Source organism: Callithrix jacchus, chromosome 16 (assembly GCF_049354715.1).
Source record: "Callithrix jacchus isolate 240 chromosome 16, calJac240_pri, whole genome shotgun sequence".
NCBI lineage: Eukaryota > Metazoa > Chordata > Mammalia > Primates > Cebidae > Callithrix > Callithrix jacchus.
Window position 1 is genome coordinate 64,108,488 of NC_133517.1, and position 25,347 is coordinate 64,133,834.

At 49.5% G+C, this 25,347-nt stretch overlaps 1 protein-coding gene across 1 annotated transcript in view; it reads left to right on the plus strand.

Moving 5' to 3' along the window:
- The window catches only part of NDRG1 (N-myc downstream regulated 1), a 60,393-nt gene that overhangs the window by 31,833 nt on the left and 3,213 nt on the right, over window positions 1-25,347 (plus strand). The window contains exons 4-15 of the mRNA XM_002759215.6: window positions 968-1,073; window positions 2,441-2,561; window positions 5,644-5,706; window positions 6,761-6,821; window positions 8,363-8,449; window positions 10,532-10,588; window positions 14,327-14,430; window positions 16,072-16,128; window positions 16,911-16,962; window positions 18,172-18,219; window positions 20,524-20,559; window positions 23,485-23,536. Of these exons, the coding sequence (XP_002759261.1) occupies window positions 968-1,073; window positions 2,441-2,561; window positions 5,644-5,706; window positions 6,761-6,821; window positions 8,363-8,449; window positions 10,532-10,588; window positions 14,327-14,430; window positions 16,072-16,128; window positions 16,911-16,962; window positions 18,172-18,219; window positions 20,524-20,559; window positions 23,485-23,536 (844 nt within the window). The remainder of the gene's footprint in view (window positions 1-967; window positions 1,074-2,440; window positions 2,562-5,643; window positions 5,707-6,760; window positions 6,822-8,362; window positions 8,450-10,531; window positions 10,589-14,326; window positions 14,431-16,071; window positions 16,129-16,910; window positions 16,963-18,171; window positions 18,220-20,523; window positions 20,560-23,484; window positions 23,537-25,347) is intronic.

The window sequence follows — 25,347 nt, forward strand, 5'->3', positions numbered from 1 at the left end:
GGGATGACGGGGGTGGGGGGCCGGCTGGGGGTCCATGGCCGAGCTGGAGAGTTGGCCTTGACCAGAAGAACCACCAGGACCTACAAGAAGGAAGGGCAGGAGAGAGGATGGGCATGATATCATTCAGCATTCTTTGGGTCAGCTGGACATGGCTTACATGTGATTGGAAGTTGGTGGCTTACGTAACCGAAAATCCCGGATGGTGGGTGCCATCCCCAAATCCCCTTTCTCTCTTTGCCGTCCCTGGGCTGCCAAACTTTCAGGCAGGCCATTGCCTCGTGGTGACAGCGTGGCTGCTGCAGATGCAACCTTGCTAGACCAAGTTCAATCCAGTTCCCCAGTTACTAGAAATAAGTGCAGTTGGCTTTAGTTGGCCTGAGCCAGCCCACCTGTTCCATCCTGATCCAATACTGGCAACCGGGAGGTGGAATGCATGAATTGGCCTGGGCTTGTGAAACGTGGGGCAGGGATCAGTGTCAACAGAACCCCCACGATTGAGGGCAAGGGTTGGGTGGGTTTCTGAAGGAAATTGGGGGCTGTTCTTGGAAGTAGAGTGTGAATTCTGGGTAGCCCTAAGCTACCAGGTGTTAGTCACAGGTACAGTAACCTGTGGGGCCAGTGGGGCCTGGGGGCAGGAAAGCGCAGGCTTGCTGGCCTGTTTTCTGGATGGAGTAAACACAGTCTGGTGCAGAGATGGCCACAGGCTGGCCCTTTGCCCGGCATTTTGTGCAGTTAACAGCACAGTCTGAGCCAGGCCTCCGTCTCCTGCCTCCAGGGAGTCCCGTCCTTGCCCTGGTTCTGGGATTGGCTTCCAGCCAGATAGAGGTGCTGCCCGAAGCCAGGGCTCTTACAGTCGATTGAGAAGTGAGCTTCCTGAAAACACAGTTGGAAAGAGACTGGGTGTCTTCAGCCACACAGACGCCGTGAACCCCACATGACCAGCCCACTGTCTGCTGTCTCTCCTCAGGAGCAGGACATCGAGACTTTACATGGCTCCGTTCACGTCACGCTGTGTGGGACTCCCAAGGGAAACCGGCCTGTCATCCTCACCTACCATGACATCGGCATGAACCGTAAGTTCTGAGGATCCCAGGTTCCCTGTCAGCCAGTTGCCGAGAGGGTGGTGGAAGAAGGCAGCTGAGAAGGGCAGTGGCCGGGAACGGGTGGTTTCCTTTCTGCCTGGGACTTCCTGGAGCTATTCTGGGAAGAACTCTTGCCACAGCCTGGAAAAGCCAGAAATGCACTGCATGTGGGCATGGAGTTGTCTGTGTACCCAGAGGTGCTGGGAGCACTGGGGCACTTTGCTATCTGTGACGGCGACTTCTTCAGTCATGCATGCATATGGTTTTTAGTCTTTCCACAGAATTGTGCAACCATCAGCACAATTTTGGAACATTTTCTTCCTTCTAAAAAATCCTGTATCTTTTATTGGTCACCCCACCCCCAGATGACTGACCCTTCATCGACTTTCCTTTTCTGTGAATTTGCCTATTCTGGAATGTTGTATACATGGAATCAAATAATATGTGAATTTTTCTAACTGGCTTCTTTCATAATGCTTTCAAGGTTTTTTTCCAGGTCATGTATTAGTATTTGTATTTCCTTTGTTGAATAATAATATTCCATTGTATGCACTTACCACACTTCATCTATTCTTTTCTTTTCTTTTTTTTTTTTTTTTTTTTTTTTTGAGACATATTCTCACTCTGTCACCCAGGTTGGAGTGTGGTGGTACGATCTTGGCTCACTGCAATCTCCACCTCCCGGGTTCAAGCAATTCTCCTGCTTTAGACTCCCAAGTAGCTGGGATTACAGGCACCCACCACCACACCTGGCTAATTTTTATATTTTTAATAGAGATGGGATTTCACCACATTGCCCAAGCTGGCCTTGAACTCCTGACCTCCGGTGATCCACCCACCTCAGCCTCCCAAAGTGCTGGGATTACAGGCATGAGCCACTGTGCCTGGCCATCTATTCTTTGGTTGATAGGCATTTGGGGCATTTTTACTTTCTAGCTGAGTGAATAACACTGCCATGTTTAGACACAGGGTCACTACTCCAGATGGGAGGTTATAGTGGACCCAGAAGGAAAGAAAGGATGAGGGGGGCAAACCCATCTCATGCCAGGGCCATCCTGACCCTGACTGACTGGAGGAGCTGCAGGGGCCAGCCTGGGAACCCCTTCCAGCACCAACTACAAGATTCACCTGCCAGATACCACTCCCTGGCCCATGACTTAGTCTTGCCTTTTGTCACCAGGAAAGTGGGCATAGGTACAAAACCAAAAAGCGAAAAACATAAACATCTGTATTCTTCAAAGTTCACTTCCTTCTTCTGAATAGGAGTGAAGCAAAATGAATGTGCTTTGCCACCGAGACACCTAATTTTTCTCCTCTTACTATTTTCTCATCCCTCCCCCCGCTCTGCTGTTCTTCAGACAAAACCTGCTACAACCCCCTCTTCAACTACGAGGACATGCAGGAGATCACCCAGCACTTTGCCGTCTGCCACGTGGATGCCCCCGGCCAGCAGGACGGCGCAGCCTCCTTCCCCGCAGGGTGAGAGCCTCTTGCCCTGTGAGCCCTGCAGGGTGGAGACTGGGTGTCGGGGAGGGGTTCAGCTGGCTTGTTCTTTTAAATACTTTTTAATTGTGGTAAAACATAAAAGTTACTGTCTTAACCACTTACTAAACTGTGGTAAAAGATACATAATATAAAAGTTAGCATTTTAACCATTTTTAAGTATATAGTTCAGCGGCATTGAGGACATTCAGATGTTGTGCAGTCGTCACCACCTTCCATCTCCAGGACAGTCTCATCTTCCCAAACTGAAACAACATACCCATTAGATGCTACTTCCCCACCCCCCGTCTTTCCTCCAAGGCTGGCTTTACCATAGGTGTGCCCAACCTATGAAGGGGAGGAGGACTTGACATAACCCAATAGTGTGATGAAAAACCAAGGAGGTTGGGAAGAAAAAGAGGGCGAGAAGGAGCGTTGTTGGAGCACTTCCTGTGGGCTAGGCACGATCATTCTGATCTAACATTGCCATTTTGGCTTACTCCTTACGGCTAGCTCTGTGTGGCTGGTGTTAGCTCCATTTTCCAGATGAAAATATCAAGGCATGGAGGTGTTAACTACCTTTCTCAAGATTGCACAGCTGAGGCCGGGCGTGGTGGCTCACGCCAGTAATCCCAGCACTTTGGGAGACTGAGGTGGGTGGATCACCTGAGGTCAGTAGTTCGAGACCAGCCTGGCCAACATGGTGAAACCCTGTCTCCACTAAAAATACACAAATTAGCTAGGTGTGGTGGTGGATGCCTGTAATCCCCACTACTCAGGAGGCTGAGGCCAGAGAATCCCTTGAACCTGGGAGGCGGAGGTTGCAGTGAGCTGAGATCACACCACTGCACTCCAGCCTGGGTGACAGAGCAAGACTCCATCTCCAAAAAAGGAAAAAAAGGTTGCACAGCCAAGACCTGAGGCGTTGGCTTTGGCCCTATCTACCGGCTCTAAGACACGTATCCTGTTTGGAAATCAGGCTGCCTTAGTTGAGAGTGTTTACACTGCCTGGCCCTTGTCCGCTCATGATCTGCATGGGTATGGCCTTTCAGTTTCCCCTTGTGCAACTATGCTCGAGCTCACTGGACTCCCCAGTCAGCATTACGTGGGGGAGGCAGACCTCAGAGATACCTCCTTGTCCCTGCTCCTGATGCTGTGATTAAACTAGGGCAGGAGTAGCTTCTTGGGTTTAAAGTCTACCAGGAGGGGCCTTCTTGGCATTTACTAGTAGATATCCTTTTTAATCAGTGTTCAGAATTATCCTTAATAATTAACCTTTATCAGAGAGGAAGGGAAGGGACAGCTAACCATATGGGACCAGGACCAAAAATTTAAAAGTGTATTAAAACAGTGGGACATGGTTAATTGTTAACCAGCAGATAAAGCCAGAGGTATGTCAGTAGATCTATCTTTGGTTGGACCAATTGTGTGAAAGGCTTGGGGAAGCAGAGACTCTTAGCTCCCCCTGGAGAAGGTTTACAAATATTCTTAGGTCTGAGCCCCACTGGTGCCCAGGAATTTTTATTCTTGGTCTGGAGGCTGAGGGGTACAGGGTATTTTCTCCCTGGTTTACTAGGTCTTTCTCTCCTTTTTTTTGTTTTTGAGACAGAGTTTTACTCTTGTTGCCCAGGCTGGAGTGCAATGGCACGATCTCAGCTCTCTGCAGTCTCTGCCTCCTGGCTTCAAGTGATTCTCCTGCCTCAGCCTCCCAATTAACTGGGATTGCAGGCATGTGCCAAAACGCCTGGCCAGTTTTTTGGTATTTTTAGTAGAGACGGGATTTTACCATGTTGGCCAGGCTGGTTTTGAACTCCTGACCTCAGGTGATCCACCTGCCTTGGCCTCCATGTGCTGGGATTACAGGCATGAGCCACCACACTGGACCTTAGTAGGTGTTTTTCATGTGTATCTGATGGGATCCACTGTCAGAGTGGGGCTGGCTTGTTTCTTACTCCTGGAGTGGGGCAGAGGAGAGTGTGGGGCTTGGCAGGGGTGTGGTGGCGTCTCCCAGGCCCTCTAAGGGTGATCTCTCCCGTATTCTGAAGCTGAGACAACAGAGCAGGGTTGAGGATGCCTGGCTGGGCTCCTCCTGGCTCTGGTGTCCGCTGCCTACACAGGGCCTTGGGAGTAGAATTCTGCTGCTTCCTCACCTCACACGAGCCCTGGGGAGGAGTGAAGAAACAGAAGGCCCTGCAGCTAAGCGACTTCTCCAGTGTCACACCTTAGGAGCTGCTGGCTCCAAAAGGAGCTGTGTCTTCGCCCCTCTTCTGCCCTGTGGCCTCAGCTCAATGGCTCTGTTGACGTGGGGTGACACCATAAGGTCTCTTTCTGGCTCTTCCCAGGGCTTTGGCACATGCTGCTTCCCTGCCCACTTGCTTAACTCATCAGGCTCCCATGACCCCTTCAGTGCCACTTCTTCCAGAAAGCCCTCCCTGATCACCTGATCATGGCAGGTTTCTGTTTTGATAGCCTTTGTTATGAGTCACAGCCCTCTGTTTCTGTTGACTGGAGGGCTGGCTCCCTCCTGGTTTGCACCTGCTTTGCTCACTGGCCCCTGTCATCGCCTCACCAAGAGCCCAGCATATGTGAGGATCCATCACTCCTTTGCTGATGGAACTCACTCATGCCTGTTCTAATTGCTTCTCCCTGAGGTTAGAATTGTGAAATGCCTTCTAGTCAGTTTCTGCAACACCCTAGACCCAAAACCAGACAAACACAGTGAGGACATGTTTCTGGCTAACCATCCACCGCTTGTGAGGCCAAGTGGTTTATCTCTCAGCCTCAGTGATATTTATAATCTTGCTGTTGGGGGAAATCCTAGCAGCCTCCTAGAGTTATTGAAGGAACTGAATGAGCTAATAATGACCATAAAATTCCTCCCTGGGACCTAGAGCAGAGGAAGCAATTGATAGTTACGGTGTGCTGCAGGGGTCTTGGAAGGAGGATGGGAAGGGAGTAGACTGGGAGTCTGGGTGCATGGGGCAGGCTGTTGCATGGCCCCCACCCTTCAAGCCTATCCCTGTTTGGATTACCCGTTTCTGTCTGGAGCTCACTAATGGCTTCTCTGTCTTGTCTCCAGGTACATGTACCCCTCCATGGATCAGCTGGCTGAAATGCTTCCTGGAGTCCTTCAACAGTTTGGGTAAGAGCAAGGGATCAGCTCCCCCTGTGTGTGCACAGCAGCCTGGCTTCTAGTGTCCGCCTGTGACTTGGCTTTGATCTGGGGACTGACCACTAAAACTAAGGTTGCAGATTAAAGATTAGGCAAGAAATCAGCTCGTCACACTCTGTGAGGACTGTTGTTCGCACAGCCTCTGAGCTCTAGTCTGCCTACTGTAACTTCAGCTTTCCTCTTGCATGAATGTTAGTTGCATGATGGCGGCTGCCCCACCCATTCTGCTCCTGCCCCCTGTTCTTTCATTCCCTCTCTTTCCCATGGAATGTTCTGGAATGGAGTTGCCTGTGCCCTTAGCTTTTCTCTCCACACCATCATTTTTCCAGTGTTCCTCTCTTTTTTGAGCCCTTCGAATAATAATAACTTCATGGTTCTTACTCTATTTGTTTTCATTTCAAGTTTTAGAATCCAAAATAAAGCTTAAGAATGGGAAGAAATGGGCCGGGCGCGGTGGCTCAAGCCTGTAATCCCAGCACTTTGGGAGGCCGAGGCGGGTGGATCACGAGGTCAAGAGATCGAGACCATCCTGGTCAACATGGTGAAACCCTGTCTCTACTAAAAATACAAAAAAATTAGCTGGCATGGTGGCGTGTGCCTTTAATCCCAGCTACTCGGGAGGCTGAGGTGGGAGAATTGCTTGAACCCAGGAGGCGGAGGTTTCGGTGAGCCGAGATCACACCATTGCACTCCAGCCTGGGTAACAAGAGCGAAACTCCGTCTCAAAAAAAAAAAAAGAATGGGAAGAAATGATGCCGTAACGGGCCTTCCCGTAAATGTCGGATGGTCTCTCAGAGGCTGGGTGGTGGCCAGGAGGGAAGTGAGGAGAAGGGGGCACAGCTCTTCAAGGTCTCGGTCTCTGTCCAATCCTAAAGCACAGTGACCTCAGGGCCGTGTGGGCAGTCACGGCAGCATGCCCCCACGTTGCCTAGGCAGGCAGTCACCCTCAGGAAGTTCTCAGTGTGTCCTTGGGGCTTCCGTCACTCTCTCCATCTGTGACACGCGTTTGTATTTCTGCTTCCAGGCTGAAAAGCATTATTGGCATGGGAACAGGAGCAGGAGCCTACATCCTAACTCGATTTGCTGTGAGTGTTTGGCATTTTTTGAAAATCGCATTTTAAGTAACATTTTCAGATGAAGGAAGACATTTGGAAAAGCATCAGAAACCCAAAAGGGAAAAAAAAATGACCTGTATGCTCCACAGTTTTGTGTGTGTCTGTGTGTATGTGTATGTGTGTCTATGTGTATGTGTATGTGTGTGTGGTGTGGGTACTTATGTATATATATATTTGTGTGTGTGTGTGTGTGTGTGTGTGTACACAGCCTTTTCTCTTCCTCCACTGAAGGATGATACTGGGCACATTCTTTTGTTGTTGGCTTTGTCCGCTCAGCCATCTAGTGAGAACATTCCTCGCTCACTGAGGACGCTGCTATGACACTGCTTTGTAACAGCTGTACAGTTTTTTGCAGTAAGGGCACTCCTGGGTCCTAACTGATTCTTAAGTAAAGCCAGACGCGGGAAGTTTTCGTGAGAATTGTCACTGTTACTCCTCTGGGCTCAGGTCAGGAGCCACGCTATTCCTTTGTATCCTCTCCAAGCAATTGTGCAAGGATGCAACAATACTCATTTTGTTCAGCCATGGGTATTTTGATGACCTGTTTGCTGGGCTTTGCTGGGGATTAGGAAGACTGACATGATTCTACAACATCCATCTTAGAAAAGAAAGAAAGAAGTGCTGACATGAATCAAGGTGGTCTGGCCATATAGACTCTCAGCAATTTAAAAAATGCTCTCAACTGTATCCAAGGTGTACATATCAATATCTTAATGTATCTGCCTCACATAATGACATTTTGTTCAATGACAGATTGCATATTTGACAGTGGTTTGATGAGGTTATAATGGTTCATTTTTACTATACCGCTTTTATGTTTAGATTTGCTCAGATTCATGAATACTTACCATTGAGTTGTGATTCCCTGTAGCATTCAGTAGAGTCACATGCTGTATAGGTTTGTACAGAAAAGCTAGGAGCACGGGGCTGTACCATACAGCCCTGGGGAGTTGTAGACTGTACGATCTAGGTGTGTATAGTTACACCCTGTGATGTTCACATGATGACAGAGTCTCCTAATGATGAATTTTCTCAGAATGTATCCCTGTTATTCAGTGTTGCATAACTGTGTGCGTGTGTGTGTGTGTGTGTGTGCGCATGCGCGCAGGCATGTGTGTGTTTATAACTACAGTTGTTACTGCCATGACTAGATAGCATTTTTGCACCCTGTCTGATGGATGAGGTTGATAGTGTGTTACACCCATTTGAAGCTGGGGAAGCTGAGCCTTCATGGGTTGAAGTGACTTGCCCAAGGCAGGTCTGCAAAGCAGTGGGCTTCCTACTCCCCCCGTGCTTCCTCTTTCTCCTTCCCGCTGTCTCTAGGACCCAATCCCTTGTCTGCTGTACTGGAACCTCAGTTTGGTATGGGGTGGGGCCGAGGAGCAGTAGCCTGCTCTGGTGCCCACACTGCCTTTTTCTGGGTACTTCTCCCAAGCTTCGGTTTGCTTTGGAAGGTTCCTAGTGTTTCCGATGACTGGGCTGTCTGTCTCACTTTGTGTCTTGAATTGCAGCTGAACAACCCTGAGATGGTGGAGGGCCTCGTCCTCATCAACGTGAACCCTTGTGCAGAAGGCTGGATGGACTGGGCCGCCTCCAAGGTGAGGTGGGGGCTTGTCAGGCAGGCGGGTTTCCTGCAGGCAGAGGGACAGGTGCTCACAGCCTCTGCCTGGAGGAGCCTTGGCTCTCTGAGCCTTCTCTTTACGCACTCCTCCACTACCCTCTACTGCCCACTCCAGGAGAGAAAGCAGTTCCCTCTGCTTTGCTTAGAACAGTACACATGACCTCAGCCATTTGCCATTCAGAAGACTTAAATACCACCAAGCTGTCCAAAGCAGGAAAACCACTAGGATGCGGGTCCCTGAGCCAGCTTGGAAAAGCGTTGCTTGGTACCTGACTTGTGCCAGGCTTTGGTCAAGATGCTGAGCAATCTTGAAGAACAAGACTTGAGATGAGCAAGACAAAAGCCTCTAATCTTAGGAATTCATTCACATTATTAAAGAGACATACATACATATTTAGAACTGACCGTGCCACAAATTTGCCGATAATAATTAGCTGGCATAGATTGAGAGTTGTCTGTGTGCTGGTTTCATTTTGCATTGCTATATGTGCATTACTGCAGTCAATCTTCAGAGTAACTCCAGGAGGTGAGAATTTTTATAACAGTTTCAGAGGTGAACACTGAGACTTGGAGTGGCTAAGGGGATTGCCCAGGGTCACGTAAAGCTGGGAAGTAGAAAGGGGCCTGGATGCAGCTCACTTTGAGGTTGTGGTGGGTGGACCTGACCATCCTTGCCCCTGGGGCTCCCGTCTGGGATGGGAGATGGCAGGCCTGGTCAGAACGGGCTGCCTGCAGGAGGAGGAACCTGAGCTGTGTTGGCTAGTGTCCTAAGGTTCCTTGTTTGTCTTTATAAAATTATCATTGTGGTGTTTTGTTTCTTTTCCTGTAAAGGCCCTGGTGTTTGCCAAGGAGAGGGAGAGGTCATTCCATTTGAAACAGGACAAAGCCCTTTCAAGCTGAGGTGATCCCAGCTTCTCATTGTGAAAGTGCGTTTTTGCCGAATTTTGGGTGGCTGCCAGCGACAGAGGGTTTGAAGGGGTCATGCCTCTTGCCCCTTCTCCCCTCCCTGTCCTAGCCACGGTGATTTTCCATTTGTTCTTTGAACATTACTTCAGAATGCGGGAGCCCTTCCCTCCTGCCCAAATGACATTCAGGAGTGGAATACACTCCCTGGCTTTTATTTGATTTTCCAGCAAAGGAAGTGACATTCCAGTCAACCTGTTGGGCTTCGTGATCGCTGTTCTGAGCCAGACTCGAAGGTCTGGGGATGGCGACCACTGGCTGATGTGAACCCTGAGGAATGTCTGTGGGGTTTTAACAGCTGTGCTCCACCCTTCCTTTTCAACCCCGGCCTTTTGAGCACCAGGCGTTGGGGTTAGGTACTGTGATATGTGCAGTTACTTCCTGCAGCCCTCACCTTGACCTTGTGGCCTTGAAGTTCCTGGCACTCCCAGTTCCAGATTAGAAGTCTGAGACCCACAGGCTGCAACTGCCCGGTGCCACACAGCTGGGCAGTGTCAGTCAGGGGCCAGCCAAGGACCCCCAGGTCTAGAGCTTCTCTTCCACTTATTCTTGCTCTGGTCAGCACACATTTGTGGAGCTCCAGCTGTAAACCTAGTGTTGTCACTGGGGAGAGGTAGGAAAACGAAGATCAGCCGTGTCTTTGGTAATGTCAGTATGCTTAGAAAGGGGAAACTGGCTTGGGGATGATAGAAGAGGGATAGTTGGGAGCCAAGCATATCCTGGGTGTAGACTGGGGAGCTCAGCGTGTTTTTAGAAAAGGTGAATGGAAGGCCCTCTTTGCTGAGGACTTGGTGACTGTTTGGAGCAGGGTAAGGTAGCAGGAGCTGAGTCTTCATTCAGCACTCCTTTGCTGCGCATCTCTTGTGCACAGACCTCTGAAAATAAGAAATTGGATCTAGTTCCAGGCCCTGCATTTGAGAGATCAGGCCCAGGAGGGAAGTGGAGACAAAAACTGAGTTTCTATCAAGGGGGATGTCCCTGAGGCCTGCATTCAGAGGGGAGTCTGGCAGTGCCACTCTGCCCCCAGGGAAGCGGGGTTTTCTGATCTTGTTAACTACTATCGGCTCCTGGCTTCACCCACTTTACTCCTCCCCAGATCTCCGGATGGACCCAGGCCCTGCCAGACATGGTGGTGTCCCACCTCTTTGGGAAGGTGAGTTGTGTGGTGTGGCATTCTGTGGTTCCTGCTGAGCACCGAACTGTGTGGTGCTCAGCACAGGGCCCTGTGTCGGGGTGGAGACAACAAGACACAATCAGTGGGGCCGCCGAACTAATGCTCATGAGATAATGTGACGTCATTCATTCATAAGCAACAAGTCATTCATTGTCTCTCTCTTTTTGTATGTGTCTTTTAAAAACAGCTGTTTGAAGTACCATTAACTGCACATATTTAAAGTGCACAATTTGCTAATTTGACATGTGTACATTTGTAAAAACATCACTGTAATCAGGAGAATAACGTCTTCATCACCCCAGGAGTTTCTTGTGCCCCTTGATAACCCTCCTCCCCCTCCTTCCCAGGCAACTTCTGATCTGCTTCTGTCTTTCTAGGTGGCTTTGCAATTCCTAGATTTTGATGTAAATGGCATTATACAGTATGCACGCTTTTATTTATTTATTTATTTATTTATTTTTGGTCTGGCTTCTTTCACTCAGCATAACTATTCTGAGATCGGTCCGTGTTGGTGGGTGGATGGACAGTTTATTCCTAGGCTGGGTGCAGTGCTCACACCTGTAATCCCAGCACTTGGAGAGGCCATGGCAGGAGGACAAGTTGAGCTCAGGAGTTCAAGACCAGCCTGAGCAACATAGTGACACCCTGTCTCTTCAAAAAAAGTAAAAATTAGCTAGGCATGGCGGTGCATGCCTATAGTCCTAGCTACTTGGGAGGCTGAGGTAGGAGGACCGCTTGAGCCCAGGAGTCTAAGGTTACAGTAAGCTGTGATCGCCCACTGCACCCTATCTCTTAAAATCAGTGTATTCCTTTTTAGTGCCAAGAAGTATTCTGTTTATGTATGTGCAACAGTTTGTTTTTCTCTTCACCTGTTGATAAGGCCTTTGGGCTGTTTCCAGTTTGGGGTTGTTATAAATCTAGTCCATGGCAAACATGTCCATGGAGTTAGCCGTGTGCTGGGCTCCATCCTAAGAGCTTCACAAGTATAAACTGTAGCGTTCCACCCAGGAGCTCTGTGACCTGTGTGATATATTCTGTTCTCATTCCCAGTGTATGGAAGAGGAAACTGAGACCAGAGAGGTTGAGTGACTTGTGTAGGGTCTCACAGTCAGGGAGAGGTAGAGCCAGTGTTTGAACCTATGAATCTGGCTTCATTCTGGTAACCAGAGCAGGAGGGCGACTGCCTGTGCTGCTGCCCGGCTCTTAGATGAGCTGCTCTTCTGCGGAGTCACCCCACTGAGGGTGAGCGAGCCAAGCAGCTCAGCATGCTAGAGTGAGTGGTCATCTTCTTATCAGCTCAGCCTGCCTGGCCTCAGCCTCTGGTTTGGTGTCGTCAGCTGGGGCCAGCTGCCCTTGGGAAGGACATGCCATGGGCTTGGCTGCAAGCTGAGGGTCTGGAAAACCCCTTGGTTGCCTGAAATTGCAGTGACCTGCTTTGCCTACTGTGAATGGTCCATATATCACTGTCTCCTTGTAGCTAACATGTGTGACCATCTGACACCCCCGTGAGTCCTGGGGAAACAGTGGAGGGATCGTTGGGATCCAAGCATATCCTGGGTGTAGACTGGGGAGCTCAGTGTGTTTTTAGAAGAGGCGAATGGAAGGCCCTCTTTGCTGAGGACTTGGTGAATGTTTGTAGCAGGGTAAGCTAGCAGGAGCTGGGTCTTCATTCAGCACTCCTTTGCTGTGAATCGACCTCTGAAAATAAGGAATTGGATCTAGTTCCAACTCCACTCTGGAGTTGCCGAGTGCACCAGGGAAACAGTCTGCACTCTAGCTGGCGAGTACAGCTGTTAGGTTTGCCTGTTGTGTTGATTTCCTGTGGCTTCTGTAACAAATTGCCACAAGCAGGATGGCTTAGAACAACGCAGGTGGGCCAGGGCACAGTGGCTCATGCCTGTAATCCCAGCACTTTGGGAGGCCAAGGCAGATGGATCACCTGAGGTCAGGAGTTTGAGATAAGCCTGGCCAACATGGTGAAACCCCATCTCTACTAAAAATAAAAAACCAGCTGGGTATGGTGGCGCATGCCTGTAATCTCAGCTACTTGTGAGGCTGAGACAGGAGAATTGCTTGAACCTGGGAGATGGAAGCTGCACTGAGCCAAGATCACACCATTGCACCCCAGCCTGGGTGAGACAGAGGGAGACTCCATCTTTAAACAACAACAACAGCAACAAGAAAAGAACAACAAAAATGTGTTCTCCCACAGCTCTGAATCTAGAACTCTGACATCAGGTGCTGGCAGGGCCGCCCCTCCTTCACAGGCTCTAAGGGAAAATCGTCCTGGCTTCTTACTGTTCTAGGTCGCTCTCGGCGTTCCTTGTCCAGCGGCTGCTCACGCCGCTCTCTGCCTCTGTCGTCACGTGGTCTTCTCTGTGTCTGTTCCAGTTCCCCCTCACCTTGCTCATTTGAGGACACTTCCCATTGGATTTTGTCCCCACTCATGTCATCCAGGACAGTTTCATATCAAGATCCTTAATTAATTACATCTGCAAAAACCCTTTTCCCCAGCAAGTTTGCATTCCCAAGTTGAGGAGATTTGTCATGGACACATCTTCTGAGGGCCACGGTTTAGCCCACAATAGCCCTCTTTCCTCTTTACGATTCACTCTTCAGTGTGTGATACATTTTCCCTGTCCTGAGTGTGGAATCTGAAACTGATGGGAATTGGGAAACACTTAGAGCCACTGTCTCTGTTTCCCTGGAGGACGGGTCTCAGGCATAGTGTTGAGCATCTGACCTGACTGTACCCCACATTATTTGGAGACTGATGGTCAGGCCGTGGTGTCTGAGGGTGCTCCAAGATTACTGCCCTTGGTTTTAACCTGACATCCCAGTGTGATTGCTGCTTTTTCCAGAGTTCATCTCTTAGTAGCCAGTTGGGCTCCGTGCTGTCTGAATGATCCTGGACAGTGTGATGCAGCTCAAGCTTGACATCAGCTTTCTTTGACCTCCAGCTCCAGCCCCTCGTATGGCTACCACTGGTCACATCAGATCCTTCTGTGAAACCTGCAGTGCCTGCCCTTGTACAGATGAGAAACAGAGCAGACAAACTGTTTGTTTGTCACAAATGACATTCAAAAAGCATCCAAAGATGGGGAGGCTGAGGCTGACTTCCCCAAGGCTCGGGCTGGCCCCAGTGGGAGTCGCAGTTGCCCTTCTTTCTAGCAACTTGCTGTTGTGTGAGATGGTTTTGGTTTTCAAGCAGGAAAACCTTCTTTTCAGCTCTTTTCATTGAAAAATAATTGCTAGCATTTGCATCAAATTTTTATTGTTTGCAGAGGTGAGAACACAACGTCCATTAAGTCCTATAACCTAGTGACATTATCCCCCCTCTCGCTGACTTTTTTTTTTTTTAAGAGAGCTGAGGCTCAGAGAGGTTAAAAGATTTGTCCAAGAAAGGGGCAGTGATGAAGAGAATTTCTAGATCCAGCAGGTCTGACTTCACATTGAAACTCCCGAAGTAATGGGTTCAGAAGGGCGGGCTGTGGCCTTCCAGGACTGGGGTCTTTTCTGCTCCCGGTGGATAGTGAAACCCCTGTCTGCACCTGGCTAGGCATGCTGCTTTCCCGAAGGTTTTCTAGGTCCATCGCTGTCTTGTGGATTAGGCATTATTATCTTTACTTTGTACCCAAATAACCTGGAGAATGGAGAGTAGTGACCAGCCAGGGGCACAGGACAATAATGACCATCTTCTCCCCTGTCTAAATGCAGGAAGAAATGCAGAATAACGTGGAGGTGGTCCACACCTACCGCCAGCACATCGTGAATGACATGAACCCCGGCAACCTGCACCTGTTCATCAACGCCTACAACAGGTAGTGGGATGTCGTGCAGTCACATCATTGCTATTTATTAGGTGTTTTCTGCCGATCTGAAATAGGGGCAAGTGAGAGGAGGGTATAAAATGAGTGGAAGATGCAGGCCCTGAATCTGAGTAAGTAGATTCATAGGACAGGTGCCCAGGAAGGACACGTGGCCTGTATGCTGGTTCCTGGCGTTCAGCTCGTCTTGCAGGGACCTGAACAAGCACTCCAGACCCCTGGGGGTGCAGAAGTGAGAGGGACGTGGTTGCACAGTCAGAGGGTTGAGAGTGAATGTGCGTGCCCACTGCTGACCTTCACAAAGAGCCAAATGTGGGAAGAGCCAAGTGAGAGAGCAGCAAAGCGCTCCTGGAGGGCGGGATAATCCAGGCAGGCTTCTGGGAGTTTGTCGGGGAGCAAGGATGAGGAGGGCCTGAACACAGCCTTTGGCTAAGGCATGGCCTGCTTAGGGCCAGCACTAGGGGCTTATCTGGAGCTCATCTAGGGGAGGAGACAGATCAGGGCCATTGGTGTCAGCCAGAGAGTCTGGAGTCTTCCAGGGAGCTCACTCAGCCTGCTGAGCTAGCTCTGCCACACTTCCAAAACAGGAGATAGAAATGAGCCCCATCGTGTTTATCTCTGCTCAAATGTTAATGATGTGACTTCCTGAAATTAACATTTGTAACAGAGCTTAGTAGCTGCCTCTTTCTACACTCCTGCCCTCATCTCAGTGGTCACATCCTCACTATGTGACTGAAGAAACAGAAGCCCAGCAGTGCATACACATAGCAAACACTTCCTGAGAACTGGAGTGAGTCAGGCATTTGGCTGGGCATTGGAGACACAGGAGACCAGCACAGCCTGCAGACTCCACATGCTAACTTGTCTGCATACATAGCACAGTAATTAACGGACCCCACTCAGAATGTCACTAGGAGGGTCCTGGTGTTATTGTCATTTCCTGTTGAGGACGCAGAGGCACAGAGAGGCCCAGTGTTCTTCCCAAGGCCACACAGCTTGAAAGTGTCGGAGCGTAATTTGGGTCCTGCGTGTCTAACTCCAGGCCGTGAGCTGGGAAAGAGCGTGTCGGGTCGGGAGCTGTAAGACAGCAGAGAGGGTGGGCGGCCACGTGCAGGGTGGGTGGTCACGCTGGACAGGGCCCGTGCTGGGCCTCACGCTAGTGCAGTGGGAAACCACCGCGAGATGAGAGAATGCAAAGACCAGCCTGAGTCTTAAGGCGATAGTTTAACTCGGAGCTAGTGAGGCTGGGACTTAAACTAAGAGGCCATAAGAGCATTTGGGGATCTCTTCGTACATTTGGCCCTCTGTCAGGTGGGGGCTCTGTCTAGGGGGACAGGGAAGGCAGGGACCCTCTATAATGGAGGACCTGACTTCTAGTCTCATTAAAAAAAAAAAAAGCCACACAAATATTTGTAACAAAATGAGGAGGGCTCTGCTTGAAATACGTGCGTCCTGCTGTCCCTCTAACCAGGTCTGTGGACACCAAGAGGGTGTGCCTTCCTGAAAGCCACAGGGCCTCTCGCAGGGGTGGGGTGTGAGTGGTTTGCCAGAATGGCCACTGGCAGGACGGGAGTGGGAGCTTTCTTCAGAGGAGGGCGCTCCTGCTCATGCTAATAATGCATTTCTTTCCTGTAGCCGGCGTGACCTGGAGATTGAGCGACCAATGCCGGGGACCCACACAGTCACCCTGCAGTGAGTGGCTTTTCTCTCCCTCAGCATTGCAGGCAGGGCTCCCCTCTGCACATGTGGCCTCGCTGGCAGGGCCTGCTTTCTGAGTGTGGCATGACGCTGCGCCAGTGAGACCTGGATGTATTCTACCCAGAGACTGAGCGTTACCCAGCCTGACTGGACTTACCCCTGTGCCAGTGGCATTTGTTTCTAGGGTATCCCCATGACCTACGCCTTTGATCTTGGAGGAGGATTGTTGATTGTACTTGGGTCCGCGTTTATTCAGCACCTACTACATCAGTAACTGTGTGAGGCTTTGCTTCATGAAACCTAGAGACAGATAGCACAGAACCCAGCCTCAAAGCACTCCATAAGTCTAGGAGGAAAAGACAGTCACAGAAGGAACTAACTGGGATTACACCAGTAATGATAGTGTCCTTTTGTGGCTGAGTAAACCGCACTGTATGACCCTTGGGAACCTGGCATGTCATTGCCTTTGTCCTCACGCTGTTCTTGTTTCTGTCTTGATTACCAGCGACATTCTGCTGATCCCTCCTTGAGAAGATGCTTTAAGAGAAAAGCATTGGGGCACAGACATTCCCTGGCTGAAATTCATACTAAGTTGTAAATGACTAATAACCAATTTTATCCCAAGATCAAAGGAGAATGAAGTAAAAGCTCAAAGGGTGTTAGGGAAACCAAAATGACATTGTTTTTAGAATGCAGGCCCCCGCGTGGCAGGCCTGGGAGCGGGACAGTATTTAAAGGAAACTTGCACTAATTCTCTGCTCTATCCCTCACCCCAGGTGCCCTGCACTGTTGGTGGTAGGGGACAGCTCGCCTGCAGTGGATGCAGTGGTATGTCAAAATCACAGCTGGTTTGTGTGTTTAACTTGACAGGCTAAGTCTGCTTGACTTTGGTGAAGTGGTCCTGCCCTCCCCTCCTCTCCTCTGCCCCATCAGGGCAAGTGATTTTTGAAATGCCATATTGGCCTTTGGGCAGAGGGCCCAGCCAAGTCTCTCCCTGGTGGCTGCCAGCCCTGGCTGCTTGCCAGTGTCTCCTCTCCCAAGCCCCCTCCCCCCACCGATCTGTGTCCCATTGGACTGTTTGAGTGGACGTGTTTGCCACCTGGCTTCCTGGCCAAGAGACTCACCTCTTACTTGGAAAGCAGATGGATCTTTCCAAACTGAGTGGTGGCTAATGAGCTGGCAGGCGACAGAGGTACTGGGAAGCAGGGCTCAGCAAAACTTTCTGAGTCCTCTCACCCCTTAACTCCCACCTGCAACTTTGTGGCAGCAAAAAGAGGACTCTGCCTTTCAGACAACCCCATAGCTGGGGAGACGGAAGATTTAGGGGCTGTGGGTCAGAGTCCTAGAGTACTGGCATGCCTTGTGCAGTGATCTGCAGAGTGACATTTGCAAATGTTTGTGTAGTAAAGACCTAGCGTGCCTTAATGAACCATGAGTTTCTTATGGGCTGACTGACTGGAGGATAATCATGGGATACATCAATAGAGATACACTGTTCAAATCAAGGGAGGTGATAGTTTTACTTGAGACATTGTGAACATCATGGGCTATATGTGGGTATTCTGTCCAATTCTGGATGCCCCTTTCAAGGGGGTCACTGACAAAAGGAAGAGGGAAACCAGCTTAGTCAATGTGATTTTACATGAAGAATAGTTGTTAGATCTGGGAATGTTAAATGTGTAGAATCTCTGACAGCTGCTGGTTAAACAAGGATATTCATTTAGCAGGTATTTCTGCAGTATCATTTACATTTCAGCTAGTCTTTGTAACAACCCTTTGAAAAAGATATCATCCCATTTTATTGATGAGGAAACGGAGGCCCAAAGAAGTTAAGTAACTTACCCAAGGTCATACAGTGGTAATGGCAAGGCTGGGATTTAAAGCCACATCTGCTGAGTCTCAAACGCCACATACTTTTGTCTTTGCCAGCCGAAATACTGGAGTTTCTGGTGACAGCGGCAGAGTGGCAGGAAAGGGGAAGATGTTTTGACTTTGGCTTCACATAGAAAATTAACAGATTTCCTCCCTCTTGTGCAGGTGGAGTGCAACTCGAAACTGGACCCAACAAAGACCACTCTCCTCAAGGTACAGGGAAAACAGTGGGGGGTTGCGTCTGTGGTCTCATAGAAACTCTCATGTTTTCTGCAACATTGAGTTGGGCTTGAAAGGCTCACTATCAGAAACCATAGAATTGATGACTTACCAACATCTGTTGGGAGCCGAGTGGTGATCTGAGGCTGTGAAGTGAGGCATCCCTCTCTGGGACTGCAGGATCCCTCAGTGGGCTGCTGGTCTGAGGCCTTTGGGGATAGAGAGGCCGGGGATGACTTGGCAGGGGCCCTCCATAGGTTGGGGCCAGGACATTTCTCCAAAAGGAACATCTGCTTGTCATAAGAGGAGACGTCTCCCAAGGCTGGGGAAGGACAGGATTTCTCCAGCAGGTTCATCTGAGCACATGGTGTGTTAGCTCACTCATGGCTGGAGTTGAGGGTCTGTAGCAACCTCCGCCGGTCCCTTGCCAGTTAGGACTGATTGCACAATGCAAGCTACCTGCTGTTTGTGGCAGCCTTGTCCGGAGATGCAACACAAGAGTAGGAACCTTTCAGAGGGTTCTCCTGGCGTGGGTGCAGTTCTGCAGGGACAGGTGGCCAGGAGGGACCTGGGTAGAGATGAGGTGGCTCCCTTGCACTGGGGGAAGGACAGGGAGGTGGCATCTGAAGGTCACCGTGCCCTCAACTTCCCCCAAAGAAGTAGAATGCCTTTGAAGGGCACATGTCGGGTGTTGATACTTACTGGGTGGGAGGCTGTTTTCCTATATTGGGCTCTTTACACAGATTTCCTTTCAAGATTCCCTCAAAAGGAAATGGCAAGATTAGAAGCTGCTGGGTGTCAAGCTTGCATAATGCCGTACTTTGAGGACTGTTTTCATAAGTTATCACAAAGTGGGTGGCTTCAAGCATCAGATATTTATTCTCTTTTAGTTCTGAAAGCCGGAAGTCCGAAATGAAGGTGTGGGCAGGGCTGTGCTCACTCTGAAGGCGCTAGGGGAGAGTCCTGCCTGCCTCCTCCAGCTCCTGGTGGCTGCTGGCCACACGTGGTGCATCTTGGCTGGGAGATGCATTGCTCCAGTCTCTACCTCCATCCTCACTCAGCACTCTCCCTGTGTATCCCTGCGTCTGTGTCCAGACTTCCTGCTTTTAATAACATCAGCCATTCTATTTAGAATCCACTCTAATCCAGTATGACCTTATCTTACCTTGATCCTACCTACAAATACCCTATTTCCAAGTCCGGTCACATTGGTAGGTACTGGGATTAGGACTCCAGTTATGTCTATTTGGGGGACATAATTCAACCACAGCCCATAGCAAAGGGCAGATGGCCTGACTGTGGTCAGGCGGCCGATTTGATGGTAGATCTGGGAACAGAATGTACTTCGGCCTGATTCTAGAGACTCTTCCACAGCGCTAGCCCTGTAGGTAATACTGCAGTGCACAGAGGTTGGGGTTTGCCCAGTAGACATACCTGCCGCAAAGCCCACAAGTTGCAAGCTACAAGCTAAATGTGCTGAGCACTGTGCCTGGAGGGAAGCTCAGGTGTCCTGCTCCTGCATGCTGGTTGAGCTGAGGGCTGCCTCAGGTCAGCGTCGCCTTGTGGCTAGTGTTGAAGGTCCTGACTTGAGGCACCCTGGGATAACCTGTAGGATAGCCACAGCCTCACTACTCCCATGAACTCCTCCAGCCCCGTTTCGCCCCAGGCCACCCTCCTCCGAGGCCACCCTCCCCCCAGCCTCGCCCTGCTTCCTCGCCCTCAGTCCTGCTCATTTGCAGTCTGGATGCACATTCTCACGTGCTACAGTGGCCTCTTGAGGTTTGGTGATTTCACAGGAACTTTGAAAGTCCACCCGTTAGGAAGGGTACTGGTTGGGAGCTGAATCGGCCCGAAGCCACAAATTCAGCTGCTTCCTTTTGAGGGAAACTTTCAAGGGAATGCATGGGAAGGGCTTTGCTATCAAACCCCTTCGGGTCAGACAGATCCTGGCCACAGTCTTGCAAGTTCCTCAAGCTCTTTCTGGCCCAGTTTCTGCCTGTGAAATGGGACAGCTGTACCTTCCGTGGTTCTTAGGGAATTGAGTGAAATAATTTATAGGGCTTAGCGTAGTGCCTGGCATGTAGTAAGCTACAAGGGATGGTTGCCAACGAGACACCAGCAGCCTTGCTTGGTGGGACTGGGGCGCTTCCCACCTATGGTCCACCCAGTGCCTCCTTTGTAAGGCAGGACAAGGCAGGGCAGGGCAGCGGGCAGATGCGCATTGTTTTCGGAACAAACTCAGTGTGCAGATGGCCCTGGCTGTGGTGCTGGCCCCTAACCAACTTCCCTCTCTCCTAGATGGCGGACTGTGGCGGCCTCCCACAGATCTCCCAGGTGAGTGCCGCCTTGGCTTTTGCATTCCACACCTGTTGCCTCTCCCTGGGTGGAGTGCATGTGCCTCTGTGACACCTGTTCCCTCACTGCCTTGTTATGACACTGGATGACAGTTTGTGGAGTGTTGAGAAAAGGTGCTGTACAGGAGGACTCTGATCCCTGAGGAGCCAGCCCCTGTGGAGTCGGTGATACTGCGGTTCACAGAGGTTAAGGGATTTGCCAAGTAGATATACTTTGGTCCTCCTGGGTCAGAATCTAGGTGTGACTGCCCCAAAGACCACAAGCTTCTGCTGGAGCAAAGGGCCCAAAGGAGCTCCAGCCCAGAGCAGAGGGGCATGGGGGAGATTAAACCCATTGTGTATGTGCTCATGTAAATGTGTGTACATGTACAGATAAACACATTGTGTGTGCGCATGTAAATGTGTGTATACATGTACAGATAAACACATTGTGTGTGCACATGTAAATGTGTGTGTACGTGTACAGATAAACACGTGTGTGCATGTAAACGTGTGTACATGTACAGATAAACACATTGTGTGTGCGCATGTAAATGTGTGTGTACATGTACAGATAAACTGTGTGTGCACACGTAAATGTGTGTACGTGTACAGATAAACTCGTGTGTGCATGTAAATGTGTGTACATGTACAGATAAACACTGCGCATGTAAATGTGTGTGTACATGTACAGATAAACTGTGTGCATGTAAATGTGTGTACATGTACAGATAAACGTGTGCATGTAAATGTGTGCACATGTACAGATAAACACATTGTGTGTGCATGTAAATGTGTGTACATGTGCAGATAAACGTGTGTGTGTAAATGTGTGCATGTAAATGTGTGTGCACATGTACAGATAAACACTTTGTGCGCATGTAAATGTGTGTGTACATGTACAGATAAACGTGTGTGCAGGTAAATGTGTGTACATGTATAGATAAACACGTGTGCGTGTAAATGTGTGTACATGTACAGATAAACACATTGTGCATGTAAATGTGTGTGTACATGTACAGATAAACACGTGTGTGTACATGTACAGATAAACACATTGTGTGTGTGCATATAAATGTGTGTGTACATGTACAGATAAACACGTTGATCAATGTAATGTGTTTGCTGCATGGCCGACTCGTTCGGTTTCCCCTCCTATAATCTCACCAACCTAACAAGTAAACTGTTAATCTGTTGTCTTCTGATTTTATATCCTGATAGTTTTGTGTCCTATCTTAAAATGGAATGAGTTTTTGTCATCCTTTTTCTCCAAAACCCGCCCTGCCTCCTTTCTTCCTCCTCTTTTCCTTTCTCTACTTAAAATGAGAATGGATGTACCCTGGCCGTAATTAAAAGAATCTTCAGAGCTTCAGAGGAGCTCAACTAGTGCAGGCTTGCGGGACACCAGCCCAGGGAAGAGCAATTCCTGTGTAATCCTGTCATCGTGTGTCCTTGTAAGTTGGGTGTGTGTTTACAAAGGGTTTTCCCATCCTTGATTAAATTAGGTCCTTACAATAGTCCTCAGAGGTAGGAAGAGCAAGCATTTTATTCTAGTGTCACAGAAGAGGAGACTGAGGCTAAAGGTTGAGAGAGATGACCCACAGTTCCTGCAGCTGAAATGGGGCCCAGATATTCTTGCTCTCAAGCCTGTGTTCTTGGTTGTCTCCACCATCTTGAACACAGGCGTCCCTGTTCTCTGCAGCCCTGACCTGCTTCTCTCATCTCTTCCTTCCACTGTTCCACAAATTCCAGAGGGCAATTTGAGCATAGGCTCTCTTTTAACTGTCATGTGGCTCTTTGCGGAGTGCTGGCAGGAGTTAGCGGAGAGCAGAGAGGGAGTCAGCTCAGCCTCTGCCAGTGCGCTCTCGCTGTCTCAGGAGAACAGGACCCAGGGCACTGGATACAACAGTCGGAAGTAACTGAAGAACAGATACTTTGCGTGTATCCCCTTGATACTTGAGCATCCACCTCCTAGTTTAGATTAAATTAACTGAGAGAACTGGTAAAACTGGGTGTGGTCTCAGCGTTCCATACGCATTTCACTTAAAGTAGCCTGGTTAGTTGTTAATGACTTGGTTTGTCTATCCATCCAACGAACCATCCAACCATCATCATTCATCCATTCATTCTTCTTCATATTGTTTCTTTCTTTTGTCCTTCTAACATTCATATTTCTCTTCTTTTTCCTTCCTTCTGCCCATCACTTCTTTTTTAAATCCGTCTATCCATCCATCCTTCCTTCCTTCCTTCCTTCCTTCTTTCCCTCCTTCCTTCCATTCATCCATCCATCCATCCTTTTCTTTCTACTCATCCATCTATCTATCATCCCTTCTTCCTTCCAGGCAACCTGCTATTGAGGCTGATAGTGACTTGCCTCAAGAAACAAGTGTTTTGGGTTTGGAGAGCCCTGGGTTAATCTACAGGACCCACCACTTACTTGTTGTGGGACCTCGAGTGGATTTACCTCTCCACATCTCTTCCGATATGAAATGTATCTAAGGTAGCACTGACCTCATAAGGGGTTGTCAGGAGTGAGTGAACGCACACAGAAAAGCCCCTTGCATGGGGAGTGGCTCCCGATGCTGATGCAGTCATGTTCCAGATGCTAGGTTGGACACGTCCCTTCGTGGAATCTCCCCAGAGACACACAGAAATAGCTGTGGCACTGTGCCGTGTATTACAGGTGAAGAAACTGGCTCAGACAGGTCGTGTCACTTGTCCAAGTTCCACAGCTGTGGGGTGCATTTCCCATCATTATCCCATAGTCTTCCTTTGACTTTTGTGTTTTGTCTGTCAACACTTGATGGCCTTTGTCTTGAGCCAAGCTCTCAAATGAAAGTGACCACAGGCACGGCTGGTTCCCCATGGCCTTGGGTGATCTGGTCCCTCAGCGACTGACTGCATTTTCTCTCCCTGTCTCTTGCAGCCGGCCAAGCTCGCTGAGGCCTTCAAGTACTTCGTGCAGGGCATGGGATACAGTGAGTATGGTGTTCCCTGTGTGCAGTGGGCTGGGGCAGGTGTCAGAATTGGAAGTGCTCTGTCCTGAGCCAGGCTTGGATGAGCAATTCTGTATCTTCTTGGCCAGCTTCAGCTTTCTGCAAATTGAGCAGGGCCGAGGAAGAAACGTTTAGGTGTGTGGAGGGTGCATGTGGCAGCCTAGAGGGTCTAGCCTCTCGTTTATACCAGAGAGGCTCATTTTCCTGTTGAACAGAAGTTGTTTCACACCAGGGATTTTGGGGGGGTTAGATGAGGACTGTCCCTTTAAACACCAAGACAATGACAAACAGTGACATGATAATATTTTTAAAAATTTTGATGACAAGTTTTAAGAGACTGCCAGCTGTAGTGAGGATGAAGCTGATGCCAATGATGGAAGATTACTAACATGTTGTTTTATCTCATCTAACCACGCAGCAATCCTTTGACATATTCTTAGCCCCATCTTATCCATAATGAAGCTGAGGCTTTGGGGGTCTAAGCAGGAAGCAGAGGGCAGATCTGCAGAAGTTCTTTGAAGACTGTGAAGCTCTGTGGAAGTGGGCTAATGCTAATGTTGCTTATATTCAAGGCAAAGCAGTCATGTCATGAGCTTTGGGAAGTGGAGGATACATTGGAAGCATCATTCAGGAACTCGCTAATTCTTACTTCATAGTTACCGTCTGTTAGACACATACAGCCTTTTTTCCAAAAGCACCATCCCAGGACTAGGACAGACCCTGGCAAGTTGCAGCCGGGCTGAACAGCAGCCGCGGTCACTGCTGTGGGCTTGTCAGCCATGGTCCAACCCCGACGTGACTCTGCATTCTTCTGACCCTACTGCTGAAAACTATAGTTTGTGTGTCCTTCCTAATTAGGAAGGTATTGAACTTGCGATCCCTTTTATCTTTTCCTTAAACTGTCAGCCCGTGTAAAATAGTAAGAGTATACCTGGCACACTGACTGCAGTCCTGGCCTCAGCCTCAGCGGTGATTAGCTATAGCGAGGTCGGGGGCTGGCAGGTTTGATTGCCGTGCCTCAGACTCAGACAGGATCCACATCCCCAGATGCCCTCTTCAACAGAAGATCTGCCTGTGGGGCCCCTGCCTTTCTAGCAGGGAGGGATGGAAGTTGTAGGCAAAGGCCGTCACTGGAGAGAGCCCAGGCAGCCCTGGTTTACCCTGCAGGGTGTGAACTGTGGCTCCCATTTGTCTTGGCCCCGCCAGGGTTTGGATTTCTGCTTTAAGAGTGTGTTCTGGAGAGAAAGGAAGTGAAAGCTAGACCTCCTCTTTCTCCCCAAATCAGCTTCTATTTGCAGAAAGCCATAACCTCCTGCAGGTCTTGGGGGGAAAAATAACAGGAAGAGCTATGGTCTCAAAGGCATCAGCCAAAGAGAAGGAAAGGAACAGGTCACTGGGCTCCTGCACACCACAGGGGGCTGGCCTGATAAATGCTTTGCACACCCGACATCAGTGCTCCCTCTATCCTCGTTGTGCTCAGTAGAAATCCCAGATGTGCAGTTGAGAAGTAGGGGCTCCGAGAAATATGTGAGCTGTGGATGTGGCATTGACCCTAATTCTTGTTGAATTCAAAAGTAGCTCTTTAAGATAGTTCAGCAAGGATGTATTCTGTTTGGGAGTGCCTGCCATCAAAAAGTCCCTCCCTGTGCCTATCAAGGAGATAACATGAGCCCCGCATGCCTGTGTGTATCAGCTGCCCCGTTTCTGATGTCTGGGACTCAGTGTGGCCTCCCAGCCGTCATGCTTCAGGGGTGGAGCACTAGTTTTCTTAAGCTGCACTAACAACTTTCCAC